This window comes from Narcine bancroftii, chromosome 4 (assembly GCF_036971445.1).
Source record: "Narcine bancroftii isolate sNarBan1 chromosome 4, sNarBan1.hap1, whole genome shotgun sequence".
Taxonomy (NCBI): Eukaryota; Metazoa; Chordata; class Chondrichthyes; order Torpediniformes; family Narcinidae; genus Narcine; species Narcine bancroftii.
Window position 1 is genome coordinate 207,881,536 of NC_091472.1, and position 13,307 is coordinate 207,894,842.

Sequence of the window (13,307 nt, forward strand, 5' to 3'; positions counted from 1 at the left end):
TAGAGGATGATATCAAGTACCTAAAACATTTTTAATATATCAATTAGGCACTTTCAAGTGGCCAATTTCCCCGCTTGTAAAGCCACATATTTTGGCGATATGCGGCTGTTGGGAGGCCACGTGAATGTGCAGGAGGCGCTTGCAAGGCGAACTTTGTAACCCTCCTCCGAGAGGGTTAATCGCCACAGCACAGTGGCCTCCCCAGCCATCTGAATGCAGCCGCCAAAAAGGGGCAGCTGGTTGGGCTGTCAGCACGGGAACCGCAGGGCTTGAGCGGCCGGCGGGGGAGAAGGAGGCTGGCCGAAACAATGCCGGTACCGGACTCGAGTGCTGTACTCACTCGCCTCCGCCCCAGCCCCTTCTCCCCTGCCGGCCCCTTCTCCCCCGCCGGCCGCTCCAGCCCCCTTCTCCACCGGGGGACAGAGTGATCCGTGTGGGGATATTCCACGGGGGATGTCCCCGCGATGACAGCCAGCCATCCTAACTTGACAGCCCAAGGGACAGGAGACGGAGGGCGCTCAGATGCGCATCCCGGTGTAGCTGTCCCTTCAGGTGGCCAGTGCTGCGCTTTTAGCGCTGTCACCTGAAAGGCAAATCAAAGGGGCGCTTTCTCTTCTTCTGGTGCATTCTTAGCGGAGAATCCACCTGAAGAAGCCTAATGTGGTAACTGAAGGAATGTTGGAACCTTTCAAGAGGCAGGTGGAGACAAACCCGTGGCCGGACGAGCTGTGAGTCCCGGGTGGGACCGAGGGGAGCGGTTGTGGGCTGACCTGGGGTGGTTCAGCAGCGTGGATTTCCCTGGGATCCTGTGACGTTTCACCCCCCCCCCCCCCCCGCCCCAGAATGCTGGAAGCTGAGCGGCGGTCAGACCAAATATCCTGACGTTCCAGGAGCTGGAAGTGAAGGGGAGGCGATTTTTCCGCAAGTGGGTGTTTGGGAAGGGTCCCCCGCACTGTCCGCTGTGGGAAACACCCACTCCTTCTGGTTGTGGGGGCGACAGACCCCCGACCTTCGCAGCCCGTGCCCGACAAGGGTGTCCCGCTGCCTTTTGCTGGAGGGAGAAAACCATCCACGGACTCACGGCGTCCTCCTCATCTGTTCTCCGACAGGTCATCGCTAACATGACATCGGCCCACTTTGCCACGGGGGCTTGGGCCAAAATCACGGACAACACAACGCACCCCATCGAGTACTATGATCCGGAGTTCTACACGGTCGAGAACCACGGAACATCACATATATCCGTGATAGCAGAGGACGGGAGCGCGGTGTCGGCCACCAGCACCATTAACCAGTAGTAAGAGATTCCGTTCCTCTCCATCTTTGGGTGTGTGTGTGTGTGTGTGTGTGTGTGTGTTTGGGTGTCTGTGTAAGTATGTGTCTGTCTATGTGTATGTATGAGTGTATCTGTGTATGTGTCTGTGTGAGTGTGTGCGAGTCTGTGAGTCAGTGTGAGTGTTTGTGAATGAGTGTGTGAGTCTGTGTGCATGTTTCAGAGAGTCTGTGTGAGTGTGGATGTGTGTGTCTGGGTGTGAGTGTGTGGGTGGGTGTGGGGTGTATGTGGATGAGTGTGTGAATGTGAGCGTGTGTGTTAGTGCGTGAGTATGTGTGGGTGTGTGTGGATTAGTGTGAACGTGAGTGTGTGTAGGTGTGTGTGTGGGTATGGATGTGTGTGAACGTGAGTGTGTGGGGGATGTATGTAGGTGTGTGTGGGTGTGCGCGTGGATGAGTGTTGGTGTGCATGTGGGAGTGTGTCAGTATGTGTGTGGGTGTGCATGTGGATGAGTGCGTGATGTGTATGTGTGTGTGTGTGTGTGGTCCCTCGTCCAGGAGCAAAAGGCCACAGTTTCACCTGCCCACACTGACCAAAACCAAACCTATCCGTGTATCTGCCTAAATGGTTTTTTAAACATTGCAGTTTAGCAGTCTGTAGAAAGCATCCAGGCTGTGTGGTTTCACATCTGTAAAAATCGGCCAGGCGGTGTGATTCACGTCTGTAGAAAGCGGCCAGGTAGCGTGGTTCTCGCCTGTAGAAAGTGGCCAGGCGGTGCTTCACATTTTTAGAAGTGGACAGACGGTGTGCTTTACGTATGTAAAAAGTGGTCAGGCGGTGTGGTTCATGTGTGTAGAAAGTGGCCAGGCAGTGTGGTTCACGTCTGTAGAAAGCAGCCAGATGGCGTGGTTCTCGCCTGTAGAAAGTGGCCAGGCGGTGTGCTTCACATCTTTAAAAGTGGACAGACGGTGTGCTTTCCGTATGTAAAATGTGGTCAGGCGGTGTGGTTCATGTGTGTAGAAAGCGGCCAGGCGGCGTGGTTCTCCTCTGTAGAAAGCGAATAGGTGGTGTGGTTCACGTGTGTAGAAAGCAGCCAGGTGACATGGTTCTCACCTGTAAAAAGCAGCCAGGTGGTGTGGTTCATGTGTGTAGAAAGCGGCCAGGCGGCGTGGTTCTCCTCTGTAGAAAGCGAATAGGTGGTGTGGTTCACGTGTGTAGAAAGCAGCCAGGTGACATGGTTCTCACCTGTAAAAAGCAGCCAGGTGGTGTGGTTCATGTGTGTAGAAAGTGGCCAGGCGGTGCTTCACATCTTTAAAAGTGGACAGACGGTGTGCTTTCCGTATGTAAAATGTGGTCAGGCGGTGTGGTTCATGTGTGTAGAAAGTGGCCAGGCAGTGTGGTTCACGTCTGTAGAAAGCAGCCAGATGGCGTGGTTCTCGCCTGTAGAAAGTGGCCAGGCGGTGTGCTTCACATCTTTAAAAGTGGACAGACGGTGTGCTTTCCGTATGTAAAATGTGGTCAGGCGGTGTGGTTCATGTGTGTAGAAAGCGGCCAGGCGGCGTGGTTCTCCTCTGTAGAAAGCGAATAGGTGGTGTGGTTCACGTGTGTAGAAAGCAGCCAGGTGACATGGTTCTCACCTGTAAAAAGCAGCCAGGTGGTGTGGTTCATGTGTGTAGAAAGCGGCCAGGCGGCGTGGTTCTCCTCTGTAGAAAGCGAATAGGTGGTGTGGTTCACGTGTGTAGAAAGCAGCCAGGTGACATGGTTCTCACCTGTAAAAAGCAGCCAGGTGGTGTGGTTCATGTGTGTAGAAAGTGGCCAGGCGGTGCTTCACATCTTTAAAAGTGGACAGACGGTGTGCTTTCCGTATGTAAAATGTGGTCAGGCGGTGTGGTTCATGTGTGTAGAAAGCAGCCAGATGGCGTGGTTCTCGCCTGTAGAAAGTGGCCAGGCGGTGTGCTTCACATCTTTAAAAGTGGACAGACGGTGTGCTTTCCGTATGTAAAATGTGGTCAGGCGGTGTGGTTCATGTGTGTAGAAAGCGGCCAGGCGGCGTGGTTCTCCTCTGTAGAAAGCGAATAGGTGGCATGGTTCACGTGTGTAGAAAGCAGCCAGGTGACATGGTTCTCACCTGTAAAAAGCAGCCAGGTGGTGTGGTTCATGTGTGTAGAAAGCGGCCAGGCGGTGTGCTTCATGTGTGCAGAAAGCAGCCAGATGGTGTGGTTCACGTCTGTAGAAAGCAGCCAGGCGGGGTGGTTCCTGTAGAAAGCGTCCAGGCGGTGTGGATCACGCCTGTAAAAAACGGTCAGGTGGTGTGGTTCACGTGTGTAGAAAGCGGCCAGGTGGTGTGCTTAATGTGTGTAGAAAGGGGCCAGGCGGTGTGGTTCATGTCTATAAAAGGCGGCCAGCTGGTTTGGTTCACGTCTGTAGAAACCGGCCAGGCGGTGTGGTTCACGTGTGTAGAAAGCGGCCAACCGGTGTGGTTCACGTCTATCTTGGAGAGAGCTCCAAGACAGATGTGAACCCAAGAGCTTTGTCACACTCGCTTCCCATCCCTGTGTATTTGTGATAAATTGGGCTGCCCGTCTCTGGACTCGTTCGACGGGAGTCGTGTTTTTGTTTGTGTCTAGGTCCCGTGCAGCTACTGCATATTCCAAATGTTGTCTGAAGAGGGTGAGGTCCAACTTTTCCTCGACAGAACTTGAACGACAGCAGTGGCGTCTGAGAACATTTCAGACTCCTGCTGCCTTCACCATCCGATCACTCCAGCACAGGTTGTTCTGGATTCTGATGCCAAGGTATTTGGTCTCTGGTTTCATCAAGGGTGACACCAGGATTTTGTATGATGGTTTTCTCTTCCTGGTGACACGCATAGTTTTGCCTTTGGAAGGATTGAACTTCAGGGCCCATTTTTGTGACCATTCTACCCTGCTATCAAGATCCTTTTGGAGAGCATCCTCATTATCAGCTGACTGAATTGGATGGTGTACCAAACAGTCGTCTGCGAACAGTCTAATGGTGCTTGTGATTTTTTTCGGGAATGTCATTGATGTAAAAACAAATGTGGGCCTAACACTGAGCCCTGGGTTTACCACTTAACACTGGATGCCATTCAGAGATTTTCCATTCACGCACACCCGCTGGAGACGTTTGGTCAAGAAACTGGAAATCCATCTTTTAGTGTTGGAGCGAATACCATAGTAGTCGAGTGTCTTAAGTAATCTTTGGTGGGGAATGACATCGAATGCTCTGGAGAAGTCGAGCCCCACTAAATCAGTGGTGACATTATTATCAAAGTTTTTGGCCAGGTCATTTGTTGTCTCTGCTTCCTAAATGCATACTGATTATATTGTGACTGTGAAGATACCTCATCAGGATGCTGTCTAATATGTGCTCCATGAGTTTGCAGCAGGCGCTTGTTAATGAAACAGGACGATAATTTGCCGGGTTGGTGCTTGAGCCTTTCTTGATGTTTGCCTTTCTCCAGTTCAGGGGAAGGTCACCTGAGTCGAGTGACTGCTGGAAGATAAACTGCAGAACAAGGAGTTAGTTCTTCAGCTGCAATCTTGAGGGCTTCATTCTGAAACTGGTCTAGCCCAATAGCTTTTGCTGCAACTTTTTGACACTTTCAGCCTCACGTGATAGGAGCCATGTTTATATATGGGCTGGGCAGTAGATCAGGAAAAGATGAGGGATTTGTATCTTTACAGGTAATGTTTCTCCTGGTCCTCGGTGACCGGACAGTATCTGGACACCAGTGTTGTCTGTCCATCTGATTTCACCAATCTCCAAAAATCCTTCAAGGATTGTAGAAGCATATTGCCTATGGATGCTCTGAATGGTTCTGTCAACTTGCCTTCGCACTCGGGGAATTTATCCCAGTCCAATCTTGTACCACTGTTCTTGGCATGGATGTTTTCGTTTCACAGAAACCAAGGAGGATGCATGCGGCCTTAATAATTCACGAGGGACATGATTTGTGACAATATCATGTAGTGACTTTTAATCTGGGTGCAAATTGAAGAACTCTTTCCCAAGTTGTTTTGCTAAAACTTTGAATTCCTCACTATTCGCCCCTCTCCAAAGGGGTATTTTACAAGGTGGTTTAGAAGGGATTTTAGTCTGTGTTTGTGGTTCTCCTTGGATGATAAAGTGATCACTCATTCAGCACTATATGAATCCTCTGAAGTTAAGTCCGGATGTGCAGTTAGTCAAACGTTTATGGTGTTTTCAGTGGCCGTCTGTATCATCATGTCTGGTGGGGAAAGTGACTTTCAGGATCAGATCAGCCAGGGCTTCTTGGAGAGAGAACACCTTTTGGCTTCCTTTGTCTGCCGTCAGGCAAATGAAACAGGACATTAAAATCACCCCTCCCACCCAAGATGATAAATAGAAAGCTCAACGAGGCACTTATTTTTATTTCGGAGATGTTTGAGTTAAGGTCTAGGAGAGGCCTGGACTTGGCATCAGATGGGCGGTAAAAGCTCCCAATCTGCACCCTCTCCAGCTTAGCAGTATCCTTTCTCTAACCCGGTGTGAGAAACAGAATTACCTTCACAGAATTTGCTCAAGACAAAAATTGAGAACAAAGAACATTTATTATACGACAATGCAAAGTTGGGTGCTTCCCCTTACCCTGGGAATATACACATACAATGGGGCTCACCCAACTTTTATACAGTTTATTTCAGTATAGAAGTACCCTCCCCCTTACATTCTTCTGCTTCCTGGATGAGTTTGGCGTTAGGCAATCCTGTCTGCCTACCTGCTGTTTCTGTGAACTTGGAGGACCAGGGGGTATCCTGTCGGGTTCGCATCATGTCATTATCCTCATTGTCCTTATTCACAAACCTGTCTTTATTCTAATTTACACCTTCCCGACCCTCAGGGCTGTGGCCTCTTCATATGTAGAACTGGCTAATACTTCTAAGGCTTACTAATTACATATGCAAACCTGCTAATTCTATCTACGGCTAGCTCTACTTCCTACATTCTATTATCTATTGTCTATCCTTATCTCATTCATATGGTGAACTTGCTGATTCTGTCTAAAGACTAGGAGATTCTTATCTTACTCAGACTGATTCTGCTTCCTACATTCTAATATCCATGTCTTATCCTGTTCATACTGGCTTTATTCATTTACCCATATATTTATTTTAGTTTCCTCATCTTCATATTTTTATATCAGTTGTACTCATCTCTCACAATCCTCACTTTTCTTTTAGATCAGTATTACTGATCTCTTAACTGAAAATGTAATACTTGCAAACTTGGTCTTTTTCCCAGCTGGTCAGTAAACGAACTGCAGTCTCAGTACCATCAGACAGAAGTTGGGAAACATACATCATTTGGGTTATAGTGTTCTGACAAGGGGTTCGATGAATTAAATACTGCACACAAGTCTTTAGGCAGGGGAGCACCATAATGGTCAGAATAGCGAGTCCAGCTGCTATAAAGGCTGTGGGTATCAGACTCCAGTTACCAATAAAAAGTCTAGTCCATCCCACACCGGACCAAGGTTGCCAAGTCTGAACCTGGGCATGGGAAGATTTTTGAACTCCTGAAGAAGTGCCTTTAACCGCCTGACCGTTGTGAGCATTGTCCTTAACTAGTCTTTCACAAACGCTGCCTTCAGCAGCCAATGAGTAATCGAGAGCCAGGTGGTTTTATTGAACTGTGGCTCGTATCTGTCATTTTTCTTCAGCCCCTATATTCAGGGCCACTGCTATCTGTTCGATGATGATGTCCAAGGCTGCCTGGAGTCTGATTAAACGATTTAAATGCCAAGCAGCTTTAGCGTTCTGTAGCAGCTTACGTCGTTTACAACTGGAACTCCCCTTAACGAGGTGGTGCCTAATATTCTGAATGTCTGAGGGACCCAAAGGATGTTTGAGAAGAGACCAAGTTGGGGAGGGTTGTTTCTTATCGTTTAACCTGTGTGTTGCAGCTTGTCTGCTAACATTAACATAAGTATCATTGAACTTGTAAGTCCAAGCCTGTCTGTGAACATTAGCATATGTATTAACTCTATCTCTGCCACATGTACAATCCTGACTATCATTCTGTCTGTCTTTGTCCCACCATCTCCTTTGTGCTATCCCTTTAAAACTCCTCTCGTAAATACCTGTGTAGGCTAAAATACAAATTAAATCTACTCCACTAAAGCTGTTCAGTTCCCCTGGTCCGTGTTGGAATCCCTTGTTAACCTATATCCCACTATGACTATACATTATATCTATGCCCTGTCTACATTCTAAAGGAAAAAAATTGTCACCTCTGCTGCCCCTATTCCAGGAGGACTTAATACATCGTGAGTAATTAAGTGATGTCCCAGAAATTGGGAACCAACAAGTAAACAATACAGTAAATGGTAAAAACAACATTACGGCACTTTTTTCCGGCGTAGTGTAACTTTCAGATCAGAAGGATGAAGGACTGCACGCCAGGTGGAGGGTAGATTATCAATGTCGTTATTCTGTGGTTCAGTAGCTGGTTTAATTCATTGGATGTGGCTCCAGCCTTTTTCTTTCATTTGCACGGCAGTGTCTGTAATCAAAAGTACACAATAAGGTCCATCCCAGACAGGTTTCAGTTGGTTATCTTGCCATGCTTTGACATAAACCCAATCACCCGGTTTAATAGAATGAATAGGATACTCCAGGGGCGGAGTTTGAGCTAATAAACCCTTCTGTCGTAAGTCATGGAGAGAAGTAGAAAGTCCCTGTAAAAATTTAGATACATATTGGTCATTAGCCTCAGGGATAGGGGTATCAGTGTGGAATCCCATGTAAGGAAGACCAAATATCATTTCATATGGTGAGACTGCAAGGTCCTTACAAGGGGCTGTGCGAGTTCTAATTAAAGCTAAGGGTAAAGATTTAATCCAGAAGAGGCCAGTTTCCTCATGAAGTCGAGTGAGCTGATTTTTCAAGGTTTGATTCATTCGTTCAACACGGCCTGAGCTCTGGGGGTGCCACGGGGTATGTAGCTGCCAGTCTATTCCCAGTCTTTTGCACCCTCCCAACGTCCAGGAGCTGGCACACAATCCTACCTTTTCCTTGTTGTTCCTCCACTACTCCTTTGACTGCCTGCATCAAAATCTTAGCCTTTCCTTTCTGCCTATCCTCAGACCTCTGGACAAATGCTTTTTGTGTGATTTGTTGAAGCTGAGTTATTCCTTGCTCATGCCAATTCTCAGTCTTCTGTAATTTCCTTCTAATGTCTGGGGCTGCGTTCGTAACGAAACCTGTTAATACTAGTTGTTCCCCTGCTGGGGATTCTATGTCCAGACCCCCATATTGCTGTATGGCCGTACGCAATCTATTCAGAAATGCAGAGGGGGTCTCCTCGGGACCTTGGGGAACCTTAAATGCTTTCTTAAAATTCTGTCCCTTTGGAACAGATTCCTTGATTCCTTTTATCAAATTAACCCTATATTCTTCCATTAATATGCGACCATCATTAGTATTCTTATCCCAATTTGGTTTCGCCAGAGGAAATTTAGCTTCTCCAGGTATCGCCTCTGGTCCCCCTTGGTGTTCCTTATCCCAGACTCTAATCCCTGCCTGGCGAATCATTCCACGCTCATCCAAAGTAAACAATGTTTTAAAGATAGATGTTAACTCATCCCAGGTATATGTATTTGGTCCCAAAAATTGATCTAATTGTTCAGCACATCCTTGAGGATCTTCTATCAAGGAGATAATTTCTCTCTTAAAGTTACGCACCTCTGTACTGGTCAGGGGCACATTTACGAAACCGAGACTCTCTCCCACAGGAATTTCCCGCAGAGGTCTCATCCAGTTAGTTTCTGGCTTATTAGGTCTAGGTTCCTGCTCTCTGGGAAATGAATCAAAGGGTTCTGCCCTTTCTTCCCGGAGGGTCTCACACTGTTCTGAATTAAAGTCGCCTCTCTCTCTTGTCAATAGAGGTGGTAATCGAGTACTTTGTGAACGGGTCATCATACCACTCCTACTTTCTTCTCTTTTCTCTAGCTGTGGGGGAGGAGTGGAAGGTGCAGAAGGGTAGAGCATAGGAGGGGGTGGAAAGATAGGAGCCGGCATAGGAGGAACATAAGATGGAGGAAGGGAATGTAACACATCCCGTCCTTGTGGTTCAGGGACAAAAGTGTCCTCATCTCTCTTGTCCTTGCATTCCTTTTCATTCAAAACCAGTTGATCAAACGATCCCCTGAGCCAGCAGGCTGCATATTCTCTGCTCTCAAGATTATCTCTTTGGTTTTGAGAGAGCCAGATGTTCAATGCTTGACACATCCAGTCATCCTCGGATCCGAGCTTTGGCCAATATACAGAGCTCCCCTTAATCGAGCTTTTAACCCATTCCAAATAACAATACCTGATCATGGTCAGTTTGTCCTTCCCACGGGTTCTCCCCGCACCCCAATCAGATAACATTAATCCTAACGGACTTTGCTTGGTTATCTGATCCTGCCATCCTTCACTAGGACTCTCTTCCTTACTACTCACACCTCCCATACTAACAGGTAAGTAAAATTTCTCTTACCGAGGTCCAGTAGCTAGTTCTAGCGCACTTCCTTAACGTCCTCTCATTGTTTGTTCTCAATGCCTCTTCTCGGATATCACTCGCTTCATCCACTGACCACTCACCCTTCGTCCGTGAGTCCAGCTGAATCAGCTGGGGTGCACCTACCCCCGTCGTCGGGAACTCTGTCAGTGGAGTGAGTGGGATCCCGGACAAGACCCCATTTGTTAGAAACAGAAATACCTTCACAGAAATTGCTCGAGACAAAAATTGATAACAAAGAATATTTATTATTCAACAATGCAAAGTTGGGTGCTTCCCCTTACCCTGGGAATACACACATACACTGGGGCTCACCCAACTTTTATACAGTTCATTTCAGTATAGGAATACCCTCCCCCTTACATTCTTCTGCCTCCTGGATAGGTTTGGCATTAGGCAATCCTGCCTGCCTATGTGCTGTTTCTGTGCACTTGGAGGACCAGGGGGTATCCTGTCGGTGTCTCATCATGTCATTATCCTCATTGTCCTTATTCACAAACCTGTCTTTGTTCTAATTTACACCTTCCAGACCCTCAGGGCTGTGACCCCTTTTAATATGTAGAAGTGGCTAATACTATCTAAGGCTTACTAATTACATATGCAAACCTGCTAATTCTATCTAGGGCTAGAAGACCCTTATCTTATTCAGACTAACTCTACTTCCTACATTCTATTATCTATTGTCTATCCTTATCTCATTCATATGGTGAACTTGCTGATTCTGTCTAAAGACTAGGAGATTCTTATCTTACTCAGACTGATTCTGCTTCCTACATTCTAATATCCATGTCTTATCCTGTTCATACTGGCTTTATTCATTTACCTATATATTTTAGTTTCTTCATCTTCAAATTTTTATATCAGTTGTACTCATCTCTCACATTGGGATCCTATATTAAACCATACTAAGGTACCTCACTATGACTATACTCTATACCTGCACCCTGTCTGCATTCTAAAGGTAAATAATTGTCACCTCTGCTGCCCCTATTCCAGGAGGGCTTAGTACATCGTGAGTAATTTAGGGATGTCCCAAAAACGGGGAACCAACAAGTAAACAAAACAGCAAAAGGTGAAAACAACATTACACTTTTTCCCGGCTTAGAGCCACTTTCAGATCAGAAGGATGAAGGACTGCACGTCAGGTGGAGGTTAGATTATCAATGTCTTTATTCCTTGGATCATCAGCTTGTTTAATTCGTTCTATGTGAGTACACCCCTTTTCTTTTGTTCGCACTGCAGTGTCTGTAATCAAAAGTTCACAATAGGGGCCGTCCCAGACAGGTTTTAGTTGGTGATCTTGCCATGCTTTTACATATACCCAATCACCAGATTTAATTAAATGAATAGGATGCTCCAGGGGTGGGTTTTGAGCTAATAAACCCTTCCGTTTTAATTAGTATAGAGAAGCAGAAAGTCCCTTTAAATATTTGGATATGTACTGGTCGTTCACCTCAGGGGTAGGGGTATTATATTAAAAGGTGACATACAAGGTTCGAGTATACCATCTTTCACCAACTGGTCAATTACTGGCTGCAGCCCCTTTCGACCAGCCATCGGAATTGGATACTGCTTTCGTCTAATTACTTGCTCAGGATCTTTTAAAGTAACTTGCAGGGGAGGAATATCTAACACTCCTCTATTGCTTCTTTTTGCCCATACTCCAGGATTTATTAGTTCCCGATCCTCCTCGGTTAATACATACAATTGAACCCTGATAGCTGATTCCTGTGGTCTGGTGGCGATAGCCAATTGGTCCTGTAAATCTCATCCTAACAAACAAACTCCAGCTTAGGGAACTAGTAGAATGTCCTCTGTTACTATCTTCTCTCCCATTTGTATTCTTACATCCCTTAATTCAGGGACCGTAAAATCTCTTCCTCCTACTCCTGAAATCATCACTGTCCCCTCTATCTTAACACCCTCGGGTGGTCGTAAAATACTAGACGGGGCTGCCCCAGAATCTACTAAAAAGGTAATCTTGTCACTGTGGGGTTCTATGCTTAAATTTGCCAATGGTTCTCTGTGCAGCCCCACGGTGTGTATTGACTGAGAACTGTGACCCCCCCCCCCCCCCCCCTATTCATAATCTGCTTCCATCTGTCAGACTCTGGCTTTACCCTACCATTAATTTAGTCTATGTGTCGTCTGAGTCCAGCGTGTTCGTTAAATGAAGTGATAGGAGAAGGTGTTCGGTTCAACAATCAGTTTATTACACAGTACAAGAATAAAGATTAACAGAGCTCTGGTTAAGTCATTCGTTCATAGGTCACTTGCACAGTGACGTATTCCCCAAGACTGACCTCTACTGAACAGTCTCTACAGTTTATATACCTTATCATACAGAACAAAAGTTGGCTTTCTTTGCTAGATTTCTTGCATAAGATTTATCACAAGTAATTTCCTGCTCTGCAGTTATCTGGGATGTAGAGCTCCCATCTTTTTTAATCCTCAAGGTCAGAATATCCTGTTGTTTTGATCAGAAATCAATTCATACCCCAGATATTTCTAATTATTTCTTTGTTCTCATCTGGCCATATTCTTCTGTTGTACTAAACACCTCCTTCTGTCTTAGCTTCTTACTGATTCCATTCTCTTTGTTTCTGACAGTCTCTGTCAGGATTCTTTTTGTTTGTGCTAATCAACACCTCCTTTTGCCTTAACATTCCTACTAAATTGTTTCATACATATCCTCTCTTTTGTATTTTGGGACCAGACAATTCTAAACCTACTGTAATCAGCCAACTTTGCTACATACTGTGGCTGCCCCTTACTTACATTACTCTTTCCCTTCACCATGAGGTAAATATTAAATTGTTACATAGTACTGAATTCATGTATACAAACTGAATAGTACATAAACATATATTCTACATATTTTCTATGATTAATTAACCCCTATATTCCAACACATCAGTGCGTAAGATCGCATCTCGCTGGCTCGCATTGGGCATTCTCTCTTAAAATGTCCCTCCTTTTTACAATGGTAGCTAACTAATGCTCCTGTTTCCCAATTCCTACCAGGATTACCATGAGGTCCTGGGAACGGTCGTCGTCCCCGGAATTCCCCTCTACCCTTGCCCCTGCTCTGGTCTCTACTCTCCCACTCCCGGAGCTCCTCCCAATGTCCAGGAGCTGGCACACAGCCCCTACCCTTTCCTTGCTGTCCCTCTACGACTTCCTTGACTGCCTGCATCAAAATCTTAGCCTTTCCTTTCTGTTTATTGGGCATTCTCTCTTAAAATTACGCACCTCCGTACTAGTCAGGGGCACATTTACAAAACCAAGACCCCCTCCCATGGGAACTTCCCGTAAAGGTCTCATCCAGTTCATTTCTGGCTTATCTTCTCCTTTATAATGTAATCAAAGTCTCCTCCCTCTCTTTTCAATTGAGGTGGTAATCTAGTACTTTCTTTAGCTGTGGGGGAGGAGGGGAAGGTGAAGAAGGGTAGCATAGGAGAGACGGGAAAGATAGGAGCCGGCATAGGAG

General features: G+C 46.3%; 1 protein-coding gene across 6 annotated transcripts in view; it reads left to right on the plus strand.

Moving 5' to 3' along the window:
- Positions 1-13,307, plus strand: part of LOC138761518 (glutathione hydrolase 1 proenzyme-like) — a 99,874-nt gene that overhangs the window by 47,439 nt on the left and 39,128 nt on the right. For all 6 annotated transcript variants that reach the window (XM_069933785.1, XM_069933786.1, XM_069933781.1 and 3 more), the window contains one exon: positions 1,110-1,297. In XM_069933785.1, the coding sequence (XP_069789886.1) occupies positions 1,110-1,297 (188 nt within the window). The remainder of the gene's footprint in view (positions 1-1,109; positions 1,298-13,307) is intronic.